Genomic DNA, 23,449 nt, shown 5'->3' with positions numbered 1-23,449 from the left:
GGAATTCCGTGAATTTTTTCTTTATGGGAATGAAGAATTTTTTTTTCTTGCCGCGTGGGTTAAATAACGCGATAATTAAAATTATAAAACTAATCTAATTAATAGTTCAGCTTCTAACAATTGAAGTTAACACTTTTATTTTTTTGCAAATTTGTAAAAAAAAAATTTTTTTGAGGACTGTTATTTTTAGGATTTTTTGGTTATTTTTTATTTGTACATATTTTTATTAGGATTTCTTTAGTTATTTTTTATTTTCACATTTTTGGAGGGATTTTTTTTAACTAATTTTTACATATTTTTAAGACTTTTATATATAATATTTATTTTGTTATTTTTTACAATTTTATATTAGGATTTTTTCCATATTTTTACTAGGATTTTTGTGCGAATTTCTATTAGGGTTAGTTTAGTTATTTTTATTTTCACTTTATGGGGGGACTTTTTTTTAGTTATTTTTTTACATATTATTATTAAGACTTTTATTGCAATATTTATTAGTATTTTTTACATTGATTTGTTATTTATAGATATTTTTATTAGCATCTATTTTTTATTTTTAGTATGATTTTTTAGTCTTTTTTTTAGGACTTTTTTTAGTTTTCCTTTTTACATAGTTTTGTTGGGACTTTTTTTATATAGTTATTGTACATATTTTTGTTATAAATTTTCTAATTTAATTTGTACATATTTTTATTAGGATTTCTTTAGTTATTTTTTATTTTCACATTTTTGGAGGGATTTTTTGTAACTAATTTTTACATATTTTTATTAAAAGACTTTTATATATAATATTTATTTTTGTTATTTTTTTACAATTCTATATTAGGATTTTTTTCATATTTTTACTACGATTTTTGTGTGTATTTCAATTAGGGTTAGTTTAGTTATTTTTATTTTCACTTTTTTGGCGGGACTTTTTTTAGATTTTTTTTTACATATTATTATTAAGACTTTTATTGCAATATTCATTAGTATTTTTTCAATTTATTTGTTATTTATAGATATTTTTATTAGCATCTCTTTTTTTTTTTAGTATGGTTTTTTAGTCTTTTTTTAGGACTTTTTTAGTTTTCCTCCTTTTTACATAGTTTTGTTGGGACTTTTTTTTAGAGTTATTGTACATATTTTTGTTATTTTTCTAATTTAATTTGTACATATTTTTATTAAAAAAATGTTACTTTTTTATTAGGATTTTTTCAAAAAAGTTTTATTTTTATTAGTATTTTTTTACAGTTTTTTTATTTATTGATTATTGCAACAATCATGCTGGCTAGCCTAAAACACCTGTGCAATAGTCATGCTGGCCAACTTAAGGCACACCTGTGCAATAATCATGCTGGCCAGCCTAAGGCACACCTGTGCAATAATCATGCTGGCCAGTCTAAGGCACACCGGAGCAATAATCATTCTGGCCAGCCTAAGGCACACTTGTGCATTCATTATGCTGGCCAGCCTAAGATACACCTGTGCAATAGTCATGCTGGTCAGCTTAAGGCACACCTGTGCAATAATCATGCTGGCCAGCCTAAAGCACACCTGTGCAATAATCATGCTGGCCAGCCTAAGGCACACCTGTGCAATAATCATGCTGGTCAGCCTAAGGCACACCTTTGTAATAATCATGCCTGCCAGCCTAAGGCACACCTGTGCAATAATCATGCTGGTCAGCCTAAGGCACACCTGTCCAATAATCATGCTGGCCAGCCTAAGGCACACCTGTCCTATAATCATGCTGGCCAGCCTAAGGCACACCTGTCCAATAATCATGCTGGCCAGCCTAAGGCACACCTGTCCTATAATCATGCTGGCCAGCCTAAGACACACCTGTCCAATAATCATGCTGGCCAGCCTAAGGCACACCTGTCCAATAATCATGCTGGCCAGCCTAAGGCACACCTGTCCAATAATCATGCTGGCCAGCCTAAGGCACACCTGTGCAATAATCATGCTGGCCAGCCTAAGGCACACCTGTGCAATAATTATGCTGGCCAGCCTAAGATACACCTGTGCAATAATCATGCTGGCCAGCCTAAGGCACACCTGTGCAATAATCATGCTGGTTAGCCTAAGTCACACCTGTGTAATAATCATACTGTCTAAGAAGTCTTAGATTTTTTTAGTTCAGCTCATGAAAAATGTGAGCAAAAGCAAAAGTGTTGCATTTATATGTTTGTGAATTGTATGTTTAGTAAGTCTAGGAGCATTGTTGTCGGCCATGTTGGTTGGCCACCCATCTTTTCTGTATACAGATGCAATGAAGGGTCTGCTCTCATTTTCTGTCATAATGGCATTGGAGCAGATCAGATATATACACACGGTGAAATCAGTGATGAGGCCCCTGATACAGGCTAGTAAGGCTGGGAGGGGACTAGGAGGAATTGTAGTTTCTGAGAACTAAAAGAAAATACTACCAGCAGCCACCACTAGAGGGAGCTCTCTGCAGACAGTTCTGTTATAGAGCTCTAGGTAAACACTGTCTGCAGTGAGCTCCCTCTAGTGGTGGCTGCAGGTAAAATGACTTTTGTGCCTCTGCGTCTTTATAGAACTCCAGACACAATATATTAGTGACCTTGATCCGCACAGGGACACGCTCTTCACCAAGATCCAGCTAATAGGATCATGTTTGGAAATTAAATTAAGGCCGGGCCCCTGAGCGCCCCCTGCCCGGAGCCCCTGTGATACCTGATCTCCCAGGAGTGACGCTGACATACTGGAAGCCTCCGCCGCTCGCTCCGGTCTCCAGTGAATCCAGCAGATGGATAGAAAATAAAAAAAAATATAGGTCAAATGAAAGAAAAAAATCTCAGTATTCGGGAGTTCGGGTTATTTCTGCTTTACTTGTAAATCCCAAATGTCAGATTTCTAAATCCTTCCTCAAAGACGAATAAGGAGACGCCAGAGATCGCCTAAACGCGGGAGACAGCGCGGATTCCTGCTGTGACAGCGCCACCTAGGGGCCGAAAGGGGAGCGGATATTATGGGGAAATGAAAAAGCCAGAATAAGCCAGACCCAAACCCAATAGATGCCCAACATCAGAGAGATTTACCATAAAGGGACATGACGCTGTATATTACATGTGCATAATCAGTGGGGGGGGGGGACACAGGCCCAAAATGTCCTATTCAGGGGGGTGAGGAGATTAGGGACATGATGGTTTGCAAAAAAAATCCTCATTAATTGGGGGGGGGGGGGGATTAGGTCTCTGCATATGATGTTAACCCATTAACTCAATATCTCGATCAAGTATGCAATTTCTGGGGTGCTCAGGAGCTGAACTCTCTGCAGACGAGGCAGATACCGGCCGCATTAAATATCCAGCATCTGTCTCTAAGAGCTGGGCCAGTGAGGAATAAAATAACCAATAAAGTATAAAAATATGGCAAAAATGTAAAAAAATTAGTAACTTGTACCGCCCCAGCGCCAGCAGCCGGGCTGCTGCTCGGGTCCGGATCCGTGGTGGCTCGAGGGGTCTCCGGACCCGAGAGGGGTCGCGTGGACACCCGGAATAAAAAGGGGGGTATTTACAGGGGTTTTTTGTGGTTAGAGTTCGTGCCGCCACCCACGGTGTGTGGTAAGGTAGGATACCACCGCTGCTGTTGGAAGCGCCCGGTGGTGATGGAATGGCAGCCAGGTGTTTAACCCCTCCGTGGCTAGGGGGGATGCCCCAGGGCTTGGTGATGGGGAGAGGGGAGTACCATTGGGGAGGAAAGGGTCACTGCGTACTCGCTCAGTCCAATAACGCTAACACCGACAACTTGTAAACCGGAATTCTGAGCACCGCTGCAGCAAGGAGGGAGCACGCTGGGGTCCGTGCCCGATGGTGTTGCTTGTTAGCCTGTGGCCTTTCCCTTGGCACTGTCTTTACTTGTTGGTCCCTGTAGTTTTAAACCAGTCGGGTCCCGCTCACCCGTATGGCTAACGGAGTGAGCTTGCTCTCAGGGTTCATGCTTGGGATTTGATGGACTGTGTTTGTGGGAAATGTCCTAACCCTTGTTGCGCTAGTACCCCAATTTTAGAGCGGGTGGAGAACGAATCATGAAGTCTTTGCCCTCGTCGGGTAAATTACCAGGACGCTTGAAGCTGCTTCCCGGCCTAGGGTCCGCGTACCCCGCCGTTCCCTGGCCCCTGCCCGGAGATGGCTCAAGGCCGCCGGCTGCCCTCCTCGGCATTCTGTGCCCCTTGACACGATCCCCTGCGACCGGGGTTCCAGCTCTTACCAGGCCCAGACCAACGTATGCCACCTAGTACTGAGGAGCCCTTCTCCTGACCTGTGACCTCTCCTCTCGAGAGTCACTCCACGACTGACTACTCCTGACACTCCTGACCCTCCCAACTAACCCCCCAAGTGGGCGGCCGTTTTCCCTTCAGGCCCCCCAATGGTGTGTCTGGTGGGTGTGGTGCAGAGTGTTTCTAGGATTTTTGATTGGCTTGGCTATTAGGAACACCAAAAGGTCAGGGACCCGTAACCAAGGAGGGTGGATACGGTGCAGAAGGGCAGACTGCACAATACCCTGTGACCACCTGATAGGCCGGGGCGTCACACACTACAATACTTTCATCTGCCATGCTCAGGACCTGAATGCCGGTGAGTGTGTATGACGTCGGACCTGTCATGCACCGCGGCTAGAGAAGATCAAAGATAGCCGAAAGAGGCGGAGCTGGGAACAGAGACGCCCATTAGGCCCACTGTGCAACCGTTAGGTAAGTATTATACAGTGATTTTTATGTTATACCCCAGGCCTGGGCTCTTATATACAGCGTGTTAGAATGCTATATATAAGAGCCCGGTGGTGGTGGCCGCAGCTTATAGGCCGAAAAACTGGTGGCAGGTTCCCTTTAAGCATGCCAAAACAACACGACACCAGGATTGGCTTCTGCATGGCAAGAGGACACGCTCACAGCTACTGATTGGCTTCAGCATACCAAAAGGACACACCCCCAGCTATTGATTGGCTTCAGCATTCCAAGAGGACACACCCCCAGCTATTGATTGGCTTCAGCATTCCAAGAGGACACGCCCCTAGCTGCTGATTGGCTTCAGCATGCAAAGAGGACACACCCCCAGTTACTGATTTTCTTCAGCATGCCAAAAGGACACGCCCCCAGCTGCTGATTGGCTTTAGCATGCCAAGAGGACACGACCCCAGCTGCTGATTGGCTTCAGCATGCCAAGAGGACACACCCCCAGTTACTGATTGACTTCAGCATGCCAAGAAGACACGCCCCTAGCTGCTGATTGGCTTCAGCATGCCAAGAAGACACGCCCCTAGCTGCTGATTGGCTTCAGCATGCCAAGAGGACACACCCCCAGTTACTGATTTTCTTCAGCATGCCCAAAGGACACGCCTCCAGCTGTTGATTGGCTTTAGCATGCCAAAAGGACACGCCACCAGCAACTGATTGACTTCAGCATGATAAGAGGACACGCCCCCAGCTACTGATTATCTTCAGTAGTGCACAAGAGACCCGCCCCATCAGTCACAGGCCACACCTCTTTACTTCTGCAGAACAAAGCTGCTGAGGTAAAGTGAAAGCTAATCTCTGATTGGTTGCTGTGGACAACTAGACCCTTATCAAGCATAGTCGCAGAGCAGGATGCACGAGCAGCAGGAGGTGGAGGAGCTGAAGGTACAGCGGTGCGGGGGCCGGCCAAGGTCACTGACGTCACTGCACTGACCACACGGGGGCGCACCGCTGCTCTCTGTTATCTGCCAACACACCCACACCACACACACACACACTGTATATATGCAGCCATTTCACTGACATTACTGCATCTACCACAAGAGGGCGCACTGCTGCTCTCTGTTATCTGCCAACACACCCACACCACACACACACACACTGTATATATGCAGCCATTTCACTGACATTACTGCATCTACCACAAGAGGGCGCACCGCTGCTCTCTGTTATCTGCCAACACACCCACACCACACACACACACACTGTATATATGCAGCCATTTCACTGACATCACTGCATCTACCACAAGAGGGCGCACTGCTGCTCTCGGTTATCTGCCAATGCACACGTATTGTGGCTGTAAACGTATACATGTACATAGTATTATAGTAGTTATAGGGGCAGTATTATGGTACTTGTATTCTTGTACATAGGGGCAGTATTATAGTAGTTATATTCTTGTACATAGGAGCAGTATTATAGTAGTTATATTCTTGTACATAGGGGCAGTATTATAGTAGTTATATTCTTGTACATAGGGGCAGTATTATAGTAGTTATATTCTTGTACATAGGGGCAGTATTATAGTAGGTATATTCTTGTACATAGGGGGCAGTATTATAGTAGTTATATTCTTGTACATAGGAGCAGTATTATAGTAGTTATATTCTTGTACATAGGGGCAGTATTATAGTAGTTATATTCTTGTACATAGGGGCAGTATTATAGTAGTTATATTCTTGTACATAGGGGCAGTATTATAGTAGTTATATTCTTGTACATAGGGAGCAGTATTATAGTAGTTATATTCTTGTACATAGGGGCAGTATTATAGTAGTTATATTCTTGTACATAGGGGCAGTATTATGGTACTTGTATTCTTGTACATAGGGGCAGTATTATAGTAGTTATATTCTTGTACATAGGGGCAGTATTATGGTACTTGTATTCTTGTACATAGGGGCAGTATTATAGTAGTTATATTCTTGTACATAGGGGCAGTATTATGGTACTTGTATTCTTGTACATAGGGGCAGTATTATAGTAGTTATATTCTTGTACATAGGGGCAGTATTATAGTAGTTATATTCTTGTACATAGGGGCAGTATTATAGTAGTTATATTCTTGTACATAGGGGCAGTATTATAGTAGTTATATTCTTGTACATAGGAGCAGTATTATAGTAGTTATATTCTTGTACATAGGGGCAGTATTATAGTAGTTATATTCTTGTACATAGGGGCAGTATTATAGTAGTTATATTCTTGTACATAGGGGCAGTATTATAGTAGTTATATTCTTGTACATAGGGGCAGTATTATAGTAGTTATATTCTTGTACATAGGGGCAGTATTATAGTAGTTATATTCTTGTACATAGGGGCAGTATTATAGTAGTTATATTCTTGTACATAGGGGCAGTATTATAGTAGTTATATTCTTGTACATAGGGGCAGTATTATGGTACTTGTATTCTTGTACATAGGGGCAGTATTATAGTAGTTATATTCTTGTACATAGGGGCAGTATTATGGTACTTGTATTCTTGTACATAGGGGCAGTATTATAGTAGTTATATTCTTGTACATAGGGGCAGTATTATGGTACTTGTATTCTTGTACATAGGGGCAGTATTATAGTAGTTATATTCTTGTACATAGGGGCAGTATTATAGTAGTTATATTCTTGTACATAGGGGCAGTATTATAGTAGTTATATTCTTGTACATAGGGGCAGTATTATAGTAGTTATATTCTTGTACATAGGAGCAGTATTATAGTAGTTATATTCTTGTACATAGGGGCAGTATTATAGTAGTTATATTCTTGTACATAGGGGCAGTATTATAGTAGTTATATTCTTGTACATAGGAGCAGTATTATAGTAGTTATATTCTTGTACATAGGGGCAGTATTATAGTAGTTATATTCTTGTACATAGGAGCAGTATTATAGTAGTTATATTCTTGTACATAGGGGCAGTATTATAGTAGTTATATTCTTGTATACAGGGGGCACTATTATAGTAGTTATATTCTTGTACATAGAAGCAGTATTATAGTAGTTATATTCTTGTACATAGGGGCAGTATTATAGTAGTTATATTCTTGTACATAGGAGCAGTATTATAGTAGTTATATTCTTGTACATAGGGGCAGTATTATAGTAGTTATATTCTTGTATACAGGGGGCACTATTATAGTAGTTATATTCTTGTACATAGAAGCAGTATTATAGTAGTTATATTCTTGTATACAGGGGGCAGTATTATAGTAGTTATATTCTTGTATACGGGGGCAGTATTATTGTAGTTATAGGGGCAGTATTATGGTACTTGTATTCTTGTACATAGGGGCACTATTATAGTAGTTATATTCTTGTACATAGAAGCAGTATTATAGTAGTTATATTCTTGTATACAGGGGGCAGTATTATAGTAGTTATATTCTTGTATACGGGGGCAGTATTATAGTAGTTATAGGGGCAGTATTATGGTACTTGTATTCTTGTACATAGGGGCAGTATTATAGTAGTTATATTCTTGTACATAGGAGCAGTATTATAGTAGTTATATTCTTGTACATAGGGGCAGTATTATAGTAGTTATATTCTTGTACATAGGGGCAGTATTATAGTAGTTATATTCTTGTACATAGGGGCAGTATTATAGTAGTTATATTCTTGTACATAGGGGCAGTATTATAGTAGTTATATTCTTGTACATAGGGGCAGTATTATAGTAGTTATATTCTTGTACATAGGGAGCAGTATTATAGTAGTTATATTCTTGTACATAGGGGCAGTATTATAGTAGTTATATTCTTGTACATAGGGGCAGTATTATGGTACTTGTATTCTTGTACATAGGGGCAGTATTATAGTAGTTATATTCTTGTACATAGGGGCAGTATTATGGTACTTGTATTCTTGTACATAGGGGCAGTATTATAGTAGTTATATTCTTGTACATAGGGGCAGTATTATAGTAGTTATATTCTTGTACATAGGGAGCAGTATTATAGTAGTTATATTCTTGTACATAGGGGCAGTATTATAGTAGTTATATTCTTGTACATAGGGGCAGTATTATGGTACTTGTATTCTTGTACATAGGGGCAGTATTATAGTAGTTATATTCTTGTACATAGGGGCAGTATTATGGTACTTGTATTCTTGTACATAGGGGCAGTATTATAGTAGTTATATTCTTGTACATAGGGGCAGTATTATAGTAGTTATATTCTTGTACATAGGGGGCAGTATTATAGTAGTTATATTCTTGTACATAGAAGCAGTATTATAGTAGTTATATTCTTGTACATAGGGGGCAGTATTATAGTAGTTATATTCTTGTACATAGGGGCAGTATTATAGTAGTTATATTCTTGTACATAGGGGGCAGTATTATAGTAGTTATATTCTTGTACATAGAGGCAGTATTATAGTAGTTATATTCCTGTACATAGGGGGCAGTATTATAGTAGTTATATTCTTGTACATAGGGGGCAGTATTATGGTACTTGTATTCTTGTACATAGGGGCAGTATTATAGTAGTTATATTCTTGTACATAGGGGCAGTATTATAGTAGTTATATTCTTGTACATAGGGGCAGTATTATAGTAGTTATATTCTTGTACATAGGGGCAGTATTATAGTAGTTATATTCTTGTACATAGGAGCAGTATTATAGTAGTTATATTCTTGTACATAGGGGCAGTATTATAGTAGTTATATTCTTGTACATAGGGGCAGTATTATAGTAGTTATATTCTTGTACATAGGAGCAGTATTATAGTAGTTATATTCTTGTACATAGGGGCAGTATTATAGTAGTTATATTCTTGTACATAGGAGCAGTATTATAGTAGTTATATTCTTGTACATAGGGGCAGTATTATAGTAGTTATATTCTTGTATACAGGGGGCACTATTATAGTAGTTATATTCTTGTACATAGAAGCAGTATTATAGTAGTTATATTCTTGTATACAGGGGGCAGTATTATAGTAGTTATATTCTTGTATACGGGGGCAGTATTATTGTAGTTATATTCTTGTACATAGGGGGCAGTATTATAGTAGTTATATTCTTGTACATAGAAGCAGTATTATAGTAGTTATATTCTTGTACATAGGGGCAGTATTATAGTAGTTATATTCTTGTATACAGGGGGCAGTATTATAGTAGTTATATTCTTGTATACGGGGGCAGTATTATTGTAGTTATATTCTTGTACATAGGGGGCAGTATTATAGTAGTTATATTCTTGTACATAGGGGCAGTATTATAGTAGTTATATTCTTGTATACAGGGGGCAGTATTATAGTAGTTATATTCTTGTACATAGAAGCAGTATTATAGTAGTTATATTCTTGTATACAGGGGGCAGTATTATAGTAGTTATATTCTTGTATACGGGGGCAGTATTATTGTAGTTATATTCTTGTACATAGGGGGCAGTATTATAGTAGTTATATTCTTGTACATAGAAGCAGTATTATAGTAGTTATATTCTTGTATACAGGGGGCAGTATTATAGTAGTTATATTCTTGTACATAGGGGGCAGTATTATAGTAGTTATATTCTTGTACATAGGGGCAGTATTATAGTAGTTATATTCTTGTACATAGAAGCAGTATTATAGTAGTTATATTCTTGTATACAGGGGGCAGTATTATAGTAGTTATATTATTGTACATAGAAGCAGCATTATAGTAGTTATATTCTTGTATACAGGGGGCAGTATTATAGTAGTTATATTCTTGTACATAGGGGCAGTATTATAGTAGTTATATTCTTGTACATAGGGGGCAGTATTATAGTAGTTATATTCTTGTACATAGAAGCAGTATTATATAGTTATATTCTTGTATACAGGGGGCAGTATTATAGTAGTTATATTCTTGTACATAGGAGCAGTATTATAGTAGTTATATTCTTGTGCATAGGGACAGTATTACAGTAGTTATATTCTTGTACATAGGGGCAGTATTATAGTAGTTATATTCTTGTACATAGGGGGCAGTATTATAGTAGTTATATTCTTGTACATAGAAGCAGTATTATAGTAGTTATATTCTTGTACATAGGGGGCAGTATTATAGTAGTTATATTCTTGTACATAGGGGCAGTATTATAGTAGTTATATTCTTGTACATAGGGGGCAGTATTATAGTAGTTATATTCTTGTACATAGAGGCAGTATTATAGTAGTTATATTCCTGTACATAGGGGGCAGTATTATAGTAGTTATATTCTTGTACATAGGGGGCAGTATTATAGTAGTTATATTCTTGTACATAGGGGCAGTATTATAGTAGTTATATTCCTGTACATAGGGGGCAGTATTATAGTAGTTATATTCTTGTACATAGGGGCAGTGTTATAGTAGTTATATTCTTGTACATAGGGGCAGTATTATAGTAGTTATATTCTTGTATACAGGGGGCAGTATTATAGTAGTTATATTCTTGTATACGGGGGCAGTATTATTGTAGTTATATTCTTGTACATAGGGGGCAGTATTATAGTAGTTATATTCTTGTACATAGGGGCAGTATTATAGTAGTTATATTCTTGTATACAGGGGGCAGTATTATAGTAGTTATATTCTTGTACATAGAAGCAGTATTATAGTAGTTATATTCTTGTATACAGGGGGCAGTATTATAGTAGTTATATTCTTGTATACGGGGGCAGTATTATTGTAGTTATATTCTTGTACATAGGGGGCAGTATTATAGTAGTTATATTCTTGTACATAGAAGCAGTATTATAGTAGTTATATTCTTGTATACAGGGGGCAGTATTATAGTAGTTATATTCTTGTACATAGGGGCAGTATTATGGTACTTGTATTCTTGTACATAGGGGCAGTATTATAGTAGTTATATTCTTGTACATAGGGGCAGTATTATGGTACTTGTATTCTTGTACATAGGGGCAGTATTATAGTAGTTATATTCTTGTACATAGGGGCAGTATTATAGTAGTTATATTCTTGTACATAGGGAGCAGTATTATAGTAGTTATATTCTTGTACATAGGGGCAGTATTATAGTAGTTATATTCTTGTACATAGGGGCAGTATTATGGTACTTGTATTCTTGTACATAGGGGCAGTATTATAGTAGTTATATTCTTGTACATAGGGGCAGTATTATGGTACTTGTATTCTTGTACATAGGGGCAGTATTATAGTAGTTATATTCTTGTACATAGGGGCAGTATTATAGTAGTTATATTCTTGTACATAGGGGGCAGTATTATAGTAGTTATATTCTTGTACATAGAAGCAGTATTATAGTAGTTATATTCTTGTACATAGGGGGCAGTATTATAGTAGTTATATTCTTGTACATAGGGGCAGTATTATAGTAGTTATATTCTTGTACATAGGGGGCAGTATTATAGTAGTTATATTCTTGTACATAGAGGCAGTATTATAGTAGTTATATTCCTGTACATAGGGGGCAGTATTATAGTAGTTATATTCTTGTACATAGGGGGCAGTATTATGGTACTTGTATTCTTGTACATAGGGGCAGTATTATAGTAGTTATATTCTTGTACATAGGGGCAGTATTATAGTAGTTATATTCTTGTACATAGGGGCAGTATTATAGTAGTTATATTCTTGTACATAGGGGCAGTATTATAGTAGTTATATTCTTGTACATAGGAGCAGTATTATAGTAGTTATATTCTTGTACATAGGGGCAGTATTATAGTAGTTATATTCTTGTACATAGGGGCAGTATTATAGTAGTTATATTCTTGTACATAGGAGCAGTATTATAGTAGTTATATTCTTGTACATAGGGGCAGTATTATAGTAGTTATATTCTTGTACATAGGAGCAGTATTATAGTAGTTATATTCTTGTACATAGGGGCAGTATTATAGTAGTTATATTCTTGTATACAGGGGGCACTATTATAGTAGTTATATTCTTGTACATAGAAGCAGTATTATAGTAGTTATATTCTTGTATACAGGGGGCAGTATTATAGTAGTTATATTCTTGTATACGGGGGCAGTATTATTGTAGTTATATTCTTGTACATAGGGGGCAGTATTATAGTAGTTATATTCTTGTACATAGAAGCAGTATTATAGTAGTTATATTCTTGTACATAGGGGCAGTATTATAGTAGTTATATTCTTGTATACAGGGGGCAGTATTATAGTAGTTATATTCTTGTATACGGGGGCAGTATTATTGTAGTTATATTCTTGTACATAGGGGGCAGTATTATAGTAGTTATATTCTTGTACATAGGGGCAGTATTATAGTAGTTATATTCTTGTATACAGGGGGCAGTATTATAGTAGTTATATTCTTGTACATAGAAGCAGTATTATAGTAGTTATATTCTTGTATACAGGGGGCAGTATTATAGTAGTTATATTCTTGTATACGGGGGCAGTATTATTGTAGTTATATTCTTGTACATAGGGGGCAGTATTATAGTAGTTATATTCTTGTACATAGAAGCAGTATTATAGTAGTTATATTCTTGTATACAGGGGGCAGTATTATAGTAGTTATATTCTTGTACATAGGGGGCAGTATTATAGTAGTTATATTCTTGTACATAGGGGCAGTATTATAGTAGTTATATTCTTGTACATAGAAGCAGTATTATAGTAGTTATATTCTTGTATACAGGGGGCAGTATTATAGTAGTTATATTATTGTACATAGAAGCAGCATTATAGTAGTTATATTCTTGTATACAGGGGGCAGTATTATAGTAGTTATATTCTTGTACATAGGGGCAGTATTATAGTAGTTATATTCTTGTACATAGGGGGCAGTATTATAGTAGTTATATTCTTGTACATAGAAGCAGTATTATATAGTTATATTCTTGTATACAGGGGGCAGTATTATAGTAGTTATATTCTTGTACATAGGAGCAGTATTATAGTAGTTATATTCTTGTGCATAGGGACAGTATTACAGTAGTTATATTCTTGTACATAGGGGCAGTATTATAGTAGTTATATTCTTGTACATAGGGGGCAGTATTATAGTAGTTATATTCTTGTACATAGAAGCAGTATTATAGTAGTTATATTCTTGTACATAGGGGGCAGTATTATAGTAGTTATATTCTTGTACATAGGGGCAGTATTATAGTAGTTATATTCTTGTACATAGGGGGCAGTATTATAGTAGTTATATTCTTGTACATAGAGGCAGTATTATAGTAGTTATATTCCTGTACATAGGGGGCAGTATTATAGTAGTTATATTCTTGTACATAGGGGGCAGTATTATAGTAGTTATATTCTTGTACATAGGGGCAGTATTATAGTAGTTATATTCCTGTACATAGGGGGCAGTATTATAGTAGTTATATTCTTGTACATAGGGGCAGTGTTATAGTAGTTATATTCTTGTACATAGGGGCAGTATTATAGTAGTTATATTCTTGTATACAGGGGGCAGTATTATAGTAGTTATATTCTTGTATACGGGGGCAGTATTATTGTAGTTATATTCTTGTACATAGGGGGCAGTATTATAGTAGTTATATTCTTGTACATAGGGGCAGTATTATAGTAGTTATATTCTTGTATACAGGGGGCAGTATTATAGTAGTTATATTCTTGTACATAGAAGCAGTATTATAGTAGTTATATTCTTGTATACAGGGGGCAGTATTATAGTAGTTATATTCTTGTATACGGGGGCAGTATTATTGTAGTTATATTCTTGTACATAGGGGGCAGTATTATAGTAGTTATATTCTTGTACATAGAAGCAGTATTATAGTAGTTATATTCTTGTATACAGGGGGCAGTATTATAGTAGTTATATTCTTGTACATAGGGGGCAGTATTATAGTAGTTATATTCTTGTACATAGGGGCAGTATTATAGTAGTTATATTCTTGTACATAGAAGCAGTATTATAGTAGTTATATTCTTGTATACAGGGGGCAGTATTATAGTAGTTATATTATTGTACATAGAAGCAGCATTATAGTAGTTATATTCTTGTATACAGGGGGCAGTATTATAGTAGTTATATTCTTGTACATAGGGGCAGTATTATAGTAGTTATATTCTTGTACATAGGGGGCAGTATTATAGTAGTTATATTCTTGTACATAGAAGCAGTATTATATAGTTATATTCTTGTATACAGGGGGCAGTATTATAGTAGTTATATTCTTGTACATAGGAGCAGTATTATAGTAGTTATATTCTTGTGCATAGGGACAGTATTACAGTAGTTATATTCTTGTACATAGGGGCAGTATTATAGTAGTTATATTCTTGTACATAGGGGGCAGTATTATAGTAGTTATATTCTTGTACATAGAAGCAGTATTATAGTAGTTATATTCTTGTACATAGGGGGCAGTATTATAGTAGTTATATTCTTGTACATAGGGGCAGTATTATAGTAGTTATATTCTTGTACATAGGGGGCAGTATTATAGTAGTTATATTCTTGTACATAGAGGCAGTATTATAGTAGTTATATTCCTGTACATAGGGGGCAGTATTATAGTAGTTATATTCTTGTACATAGGGGGCAGTATTATAGTAGTTATATTCTTGTACATAGGGGCAGTATTATAGTAGTTATATTCCTGTACATAGGGGGCAGTATTATAGTAGTTATATTCTTGTACATAGGGGCAGTGTTATAGTAGTTATATTCTTGTACATAGTGGCAGTATTATAGTAGTTATATTCTTGTACATAGGGGGCAGTATTATAGTAGTTATATTCTTGTACATAGGGGACAGTATTATAGTAGTTATATTCTTGTACATAGGGGGCAGTATTATAGTAGTTATATTCTTGTATACAGGGGGCAGTATTATAGTAGTTATATTATTGTACATAGAAGCAGCATTATAGTAGTTATATTCTTGTATACAGGGGGCAGTATTATAGTAGTTATATTCTTGTACATAGGGGCAGTATTATAGTAGTTATATTCTTGTACATAGGGGGCAGTATTATAGTAGTTATATTCTTGTACATAGAAGCAGTATTATATAGTTATATTCTTGTATACAGGGGGCAGTATTATAGTAGTTATATTCTTGTACATAGGGACAGTATTACAGTAGTTATATTCTTGTACATAGGGGCAGTATTATAGTAGTTATATTCTTGTACATAGGGGGCAGTATTATAGTAGTTATATTCTTGTACATAGAAGCAGTATTATAGTAGTTATATTCTTGTACATAGGGGGCAGTATTATAGTAGTTATATTCTTGTACATAGGGGCAGTATTATAGTAGTTATATTCTTGTACATAGGGGGCAGTATTATAGTAGTTATATTCTTGTACATAGAGGCAGTATTATAGTAGTTATATTCCTGTACATAGCGGGCAGTATTATAGTAGTTATATTCTTGTACATAGGGGGCAGTATTATGGTACTTGTATTCTTGTACATAGGGGCAGTATTATAGTAGTTATATTCTTGTACATAGGGGCAGTATTATGGTACTTGTATTCTTGTACATAGGGGCAGTATTATAGTAGTTATATTCTTGTACATAGGGGCAGTATTATGGTACTTGTATTCTTGTACATAGGGGCAGTATTATAGTAGTTATATTCTTGTACATAGGAGCAGTATTATAGTAGTTATATTCTTGTACATAGGGGCAGTATTATAGTAGTTATATTCTTGTACATAGGGGCAGTATTATAGTAGTTATATTCTTGTACATAGGAGCAGTATTATAGTAGTTATATTCTTGTACATAGGGGCAGTATTATAGTAGTTATATTCTTGTACATAGGGGCAGTATTATAGTAGTTATATTCTTGTACATAGGAGCAGTATTATAGTAGTTATATTCTTGTACATAGGGGCAGTATTATAGTAGTTATATTCTTGTACATAGGAGCAGTATTATAGTAGTTATATTCTTGTACATAGAAGCAGTATTATAGTAGTTATATTCTTGTATACAGGGGGCAGTATTATAGTAGTTATATTCTTGTATACGGGGGCAGTATTATTGTAGTTATATTCTTGTACATAGGGGGCAGTATTATAGTAGTTATATTCTTGTACATAGAAGCAGTATTATAGTAGTTATATTCTTGTACATAGGGGCAGTATTATAGTAGTTATATTCTTGTATACAGGGGGCAGTATTATAGTAGTTATATTCTTGTATACGGGGGCAGTATTATTGTAGTTATATTCTTGTACATAGGGGGCAGTATTATAGTAGTTATATTCTTGTACATAGGGGCAGTATTATAGTAGTTATATTCTTGTACATAGGGGCAGTATTATAGTAGTTATATTCTTGTATACGGGGGCAGTATTATAGTAGTTATATTCTTGTACATAGAAGCAGTATTATAGTAGTTATATTCTTGTATACAGGGGGCAGTATTATAGTAGTTATATTCTTGTATACGGGGGCAGTATTATTGTAGTTATATTCTTGTACATAGGGGGCAGTATTATAGTAGTTATATTCTTGTACATAGAAGCAGTATTATAGTAGTTATATTCTTGTATACAGGGGGCAGTATTATAGTAGTTATATTCTTGTACATAGGGGGCAGTATTATAGTAGTTATATTCTTGTACATAGGGGCAGTATTATAGTAGTTATATTCTTGTACATAGAAGCAGTATTATAGTAGTTATATTCTTGTACATAGGGGGCAGTATTATAGTAGTTATATTATTGTACATAGAAGCAGCATTATAGTAGTTATATTCTTGTATACAGGGGGCAGTATTATAGTAGTTATATTGTTGTACATAGGGGCAGTATTATATTAGTTATATTCTTGTACATAGGGGGCAGTATTATAGTAGTTATATTCTTGTACATAGAAGCAGTATTATATAGTTATATTCTTGTATACAGGGGGCAGTATTATAGTAGTTATATTCTTGTACATAGGAGCAGTATTATAGTAGTTATATTCTTGTGCATAGGGACAGTATTACAGTAGTTATATTCTTGTACATAGGGGCAGTATTATAGTAGTTATATTCTTGTACATAGGGGGCAGTATTATAGTAGTTATATTCTTGTACATAGAAGCAGTATTATAGTAGTTATATTCTTGTACATAGGGGGCAGTATTATAGTAGTTATATTCTTGTACATAGGGGCAGTATTATAGTAGTTATATTCTTGTACATAGGGGGCAGTATTATAGTAGTTATATTCTTGTACATAGAGGCAGTATTATAGTAGTTATATTCCTGTACATAGGGGGCAGTATTATAGTAGTTATATTCTTGTACATAGGGGGCAGTATTATAGTAGTTATATTCTTGTACATAGGGGCAGTATTATAGTAGTTATATTCCTGTACATAGGGGGCAGTATTATAGTAGTTATATTCTTGTACATAGGGGCAGTGTTATAGTAGTTATATTCTTGTACATAGTGGCAGTATTATAGTAGTTATATTCTTGTACATAGGGGGCAGTATTATAGTAGTTATATTCTTGTACATAGGGGACAGTATTATAGTAGTTATATTCTTGTACATAGGGGGCAGTATTATAGTAGTTATATTCTTGTATACAGGGGGCAGTATTATAGTAGTTATATTATTGTACATAGAAGCAGCATTATAGTAGTTATATTCTTGTATACAGGGGGCAGTATTATAGTAGTTATATTCTTGTACATAGGGGCAGTATTATAGTAGTTATATTCTTGTACATAGGGGGCAGTATTATAGTAGTTATATTCTTGTACATAGAAGCAGTATTATATAGTTATATTCTTGTATACAGGGGGCAGTATTATAGTAGTTATATTCTTGTACATAGGAGCAGTATTATAGTAGTTATATTCTTGTGCATAGGGACAGTATTACAGTAGTTATATTCTTGTACATAGGGGCAGTATTATAGTAGTTATATTCTTGTACATAGGGGGCAGTATTATAGTAGTTATATTCTTGTACATAGAAGCAGTATTATAGTAGTTATATTCTTGTACATAGGGGGCAGTATTATAGTAGTTATATTCTTGTACATAGGGGCAGTATTATAGTAGTTATATTCTTGTACATAGGGGGCAGTATTATAGTAGTTATATTCTTGTACATAGAGGCAGTATTATAGTAGTTATATTCCTGTACATAGGGGGCAGTGTTATAGTAGTTATATTCTTGTACATAGGGGGCAGTATTATAGTAGTTATATTCTTGTACATAGGGGCAGTATTATAGTAGTTATATTCCTGTACATAGGGGGCAGTATTATAGTAGTTATATTCTTGTACATAGGGGCAGTGTTATAGTAGTTATATTCTTGTACATAGGGGGCAGTATTATAGTAGTTATATTCTTGTACATAGGGGCAGTATTATAGTAGTTATATTCTTGTACATAGGAACAGTATTATAGTAGTTATATTCTTGTACATAGGTGCAGTATTATAGTAGTTATATTCTTGTACATAGGGGGCAGTATTATAGTAGTTATATTCTTGTACATAGAGGCAGTATTATAGTAGTTATATTCTTGTGCATAGGGACAGTATTATAGTAGTTATATTCTTGTACATAGGGGGCAGTATTATAGTAGTTATATTCTTGTACATAGGGGCAGTATTATAGTAGTTATATTCTTGTACATAGGGGGCAGTATTATAGTAGTTATATTCTTGTACATAGGGAGCAGTATTATAGTAGTTATATTCTTGTACATAGGGGGCAGTATTATAGTAGTTATATTCTTGTACATAGGGGGCAGTATTATAGTAGTTATATTCTTGTACATAGAGGCAGTATTATAATAGTTATATTCTTGTGCATAGGGACAGTATTATAGTAGTTATATTCTTGTGCATAGGGACAGTATTATAGAAGTTATATTCCTATACATAAGAGCAGTATTATAGTAGTTATATTCTTGTACATAGGGGGCAGTATTATAGTAGTTATATTCTTGTACATAGGAGCAGTATTATAGTAGTTATATTCTTGTACATAGGGGGCAGTATTATAGTAATTATATTCTTGTGCATAGGGACAGTATTATAGTAGTTATATTCTTGTGCATAGGGGGCAGTATTATAGTAGTTATATTCTGGTATATAGGGACAGTATTATAGTAGTTATATTCCTATACATAGGAGCAGTATTATAGTAGTTATATTCTTGTACATAGGGGCAGTGTTATAGTAGTTATATTCTTGTACATAGGGGGCAGTATTATAGTAGTTATATTCTTGTACATAGGGGGCAGTATTATAGTAGTTATATTCTTATATATAGAGGCAGTATTATAGTAGTTATATTCTTGTACATAGGGGCAGTATTATAGTAGTTATATTCTTGTACATAGGGGCAGTATTATAGTAGTTATATTCTTGTATATAGGGGCAGTATTATAGTAGTTATATTCTTGTACATAGGGGCAGTATTATAGTAGTTATATTCTTGTATATAGGGGCAGTATTATAGTAGTTATATTCTTGTATATAGGGGCAGTATTATAGTAGTTATATTCTTGTATATAGGGGCAGTATTATAGTAGTTATATTCTTGTACATAGGAGCAGAATTATAGTAGTTATATTCTTGTACATAGGGGCAGTATTATAGTAGTTATATTCTTGTACATAGGAGCAGAATTATAGTAGTTATATTCTTGTACATAGGGGCAGTATTATAGTAGTTATATTCTTGTATATAGGGGCAGTATTATAGTAGTTATATTCTTGTATATAGGGGCAGTATTATAGTAGTTATATTCTTGTATATAGGGGCAGTATTATAGTAGTTATATTCTTGTACATAGGGGGCAGTATTATAATAGTTATATTCTTGTACATAGGGGCAGTATTATAGTAGTTATATTCTTGTACATAGGAGCAGTATTATAGTAGTTATATTCTTGTATATAGGGGCAGTATTATAGTAGTTATATTCCTGTATATAGGGGCGGTATTATAGTCGTTATATTCCTGTATATAGGGGCGGTATTATAGTCGTTATATTCCTGTATATAGGGCGGTATTATACGAGTTGTAAGTTATTCATATTTCCTTTCTTTCTCTTTAGACTGAATCTCGTGTGGACGGGCATTGATCGCACCGGAGCAGATATACGCAGACGCCGCCGGTTTCTTGCGCTGATTTGCCGCCATGAATTTCCTCCGCAGACGTCTCTCGGACAGCAGCTTCGTGGCTAACCTGCCCAATGGTTACATGATGGATCTGCAGCGGCCGGAGAACTCCACCAGCTCCCCGGTGTCTCCGGCGCTGGAGCGGAAGCAGCCGGCTCCTCTTCAGGTCTCCGTGTCCTCCACGTCCACCTCCGGCAGCAGCCTCTTCAGCTCCATCACCAATGCGGTGAAGCAGACCACCCAGGCCGCTGCGGGGCTTGTGGAGCAGACTGGACCCCCGGCCCCCCCTGTGGTCCTGAAGCCAAAAATTCTCCTGGTCATTGACGACGCCCATACTGATTGGTATGTATGGAAGTCTTATATAACTCCCCTAATAACATGGCTTATATCCATCGGTATTATATAAATACTATATGGCAGTATTAATTGCACCCTTTGAGCGCTATGTTTTCAATAAATAGACCTCATGTATACATATGTCAGTACTATGTGGATTATATATGGCAGTATGCTTTCGATATGCACTATTAGGGGCGGAGTATTGTTTTTGTAGCACTATATGGCGATATTAAACCTGGATAAATGCTAGTTATATGGATTGGTATGTGCTCACTGGATGGCACACGCGGTAATATAACTTGGCACTATATGGCACATTTTTTTTGTTCATTTTTAAGCATTATTATATAATAAAGGATAAACGTAAGGGGAGCTTATTGTATACACCATGTTGAATGTTTAGTATATGACAGTATTATATTAGCAGTATATGGCAATATTAGATTGGCACTATATGGCACTTTTATGTGTTTACTCCTAGGCATTATTATGTAATAGGTGGAAACTGTGTGTTATACACTCAGCATATGGGGGTATTATTTATCCAATATATGGCAATATTATGTTTTCACTATATGGCACTTTTATGTGATGACTCCTAGGCATGATAATGTAATACTTATACCACACAATTAAAATGAAACTACTTATGTAATGTGTTATATACACTCAGCATATGGCGGTATTATTTATCCAGTATATGGTACTATAAGATTTGCACTATATAACACCTTTATGTGCTCACTGTTAGGTATTATTATATAATAGGTTATGAGAGAAATAATGTAAATGTACAGTATATTGCAGTGTTACATGTTTAGCATGTGACAGTATTATGTTTTTGTTACTATGTGGCACCTTTATTTAGCACTGTCCATAAAATGTGACGCATTTAATAATTAAACCTATTGGATTTCATTACATATTATTATTGTTAGTAGTAGTATTATTAGTATTATTATATATTATTATAGCGCCAGGGCGCTTTACATGTGAAAAAGGTATACATAAAAACTAGTACAACAATCATTAACAATATAAAACAGACTGGTACAGGAGGAGAGAGGACCCTGCCCATGAGGGCTCATAGTCTACAGGAGGAGAGAGGACCCTGCCCACGAGGGCTCACAGTCTACAAGAGGAGATAGGACCCTGCCCACGAGGTCTCACAGTCTACAGGAGGAGAGAGGACCCTGCCCACGAGGGCTCACAGTCTACAGGAGGAGAGAGGACCCTGCCCGCGAGGGCTCACAGTCTACAGGAGGAGAGAGGACCCTGCCCACGAGGGCTCACAGTCTACAGGAGGAGAGAGGACCCTGCCCGCGAGGGCTCACAGTCTACAGGAGGAGAGAGGACCCTGCCCACGAGGGCTCACAGTCTACAGGAGGAGAGAGGACCCTGCCCATGAGGGCTCACAGTCTACAGGAGGAGAGAGGACCCTGCCCACGAGGGCTCACAGTCTACAGGAGGAGAGAGGACCCTGCCCGCGAGGGCTCACAGTCTACAGGAGGAGAGAGGACCCTGCCCACGAGGGCTCACAGTCTACAGAAGGAGAGAAGACCCTGCCCGCGACGGCTCACAGTCTACAGAAGGAGAGAAGACCCTGCCCACGAGGGCTCACAGTCTACAGGAGGAGATAGGACCCTGCCCACGAGGGCTCACAGTCTACAGGAGGAGAGAGGACCCTGCCCGCGAGGGCTCACAGTCTACAGGAGGAGAGAAGACCCTGCCCATGAGGGCTCATAGTCTACAGGAGGAGTGAAGACCCTGCCCAGGAGGTCTCACAGTCTACAGGAGGAGAGAGGACCCTGCCCAGGAGGTCTCACAGTCTACAGGAGGAGAGAGGACCCTGCCCGCGAGGGCTCACAGTCTACAGGAGGAGATAGGACCCTGCCCGCGAGGGCTCACAGTCTACAGGAGGAGAGAGGACCCTGCCCAGGAGGTCTCACAGTCTACAGGAGGAGAGAGGACCCTGCCCAGGAGGTCTCACAGTCTACAGGAGGAGAGAGGACCCTGCCCGCGAGGGCTCACAGTCTACAGGAGGAGATAGGACCCTGCCCGCGAGGGCTCACAGTCTACAGGAGGAGAGAGGACCCTGCCCAGGAGGGATCACAGTCCACAGGAGGAGTGAGGACCCTGCCCGCGAGGGCTCACAGTCTACAGGAGGAGAGATAGGACCCTGCCCGCGAGGGTTCACAGTCTACAGGAGGAGAGAGGACCCTGCCAGCGAGGGCTCACAGTCTACAGGAGGAGAGAGGACCCTGCCCACGAGGGCTCACAGTCTACAGGAGAAGAGAGGACCCTGCCCGCG

General features: G+C 37.1%; 1 protein-coding gene across 1 annotated transcript in view; it reads left to right on the top strand.

Annotated features, from left to right (window-relative positions):
• The window catches only part of SYN3 (synapsin III), a 278,381-nt gene that overhangs the window by 43,326 nt on the left and 211,606 nt on the right, over positions 1 to 23,449 (top strand). The window contains 1 exon segment of the mRNA XM_075343799.1: positions 20,736 to 21,141. Within this exon segment, the coding sequence (XP_075199914.1) occupies positions 20,819 to 21,141 (323 nt within the window). The 5' untranslated portion in view covers positions 20,736 to 20,818.

Source organism: Anomaloglossus baeobatrachus, chromosome 4 (assembly GCF_048569485.1).
Source record: "Anomaloglossus baeobatrachus isolate aAnoBae1 chromosome 4, aAnoBae1.hap1, whole genome shotgun sequence".
Lineage (NCBI taxonomy): Eukaryota > Metazoa > Chordata > Amphibia > Anura > Aromobatidae > Anomaloglossus > Anomaloglossus baeobatrachus.
This window is presented reverse-complemented; position numbering and strand designations above follow the sequence as displayed.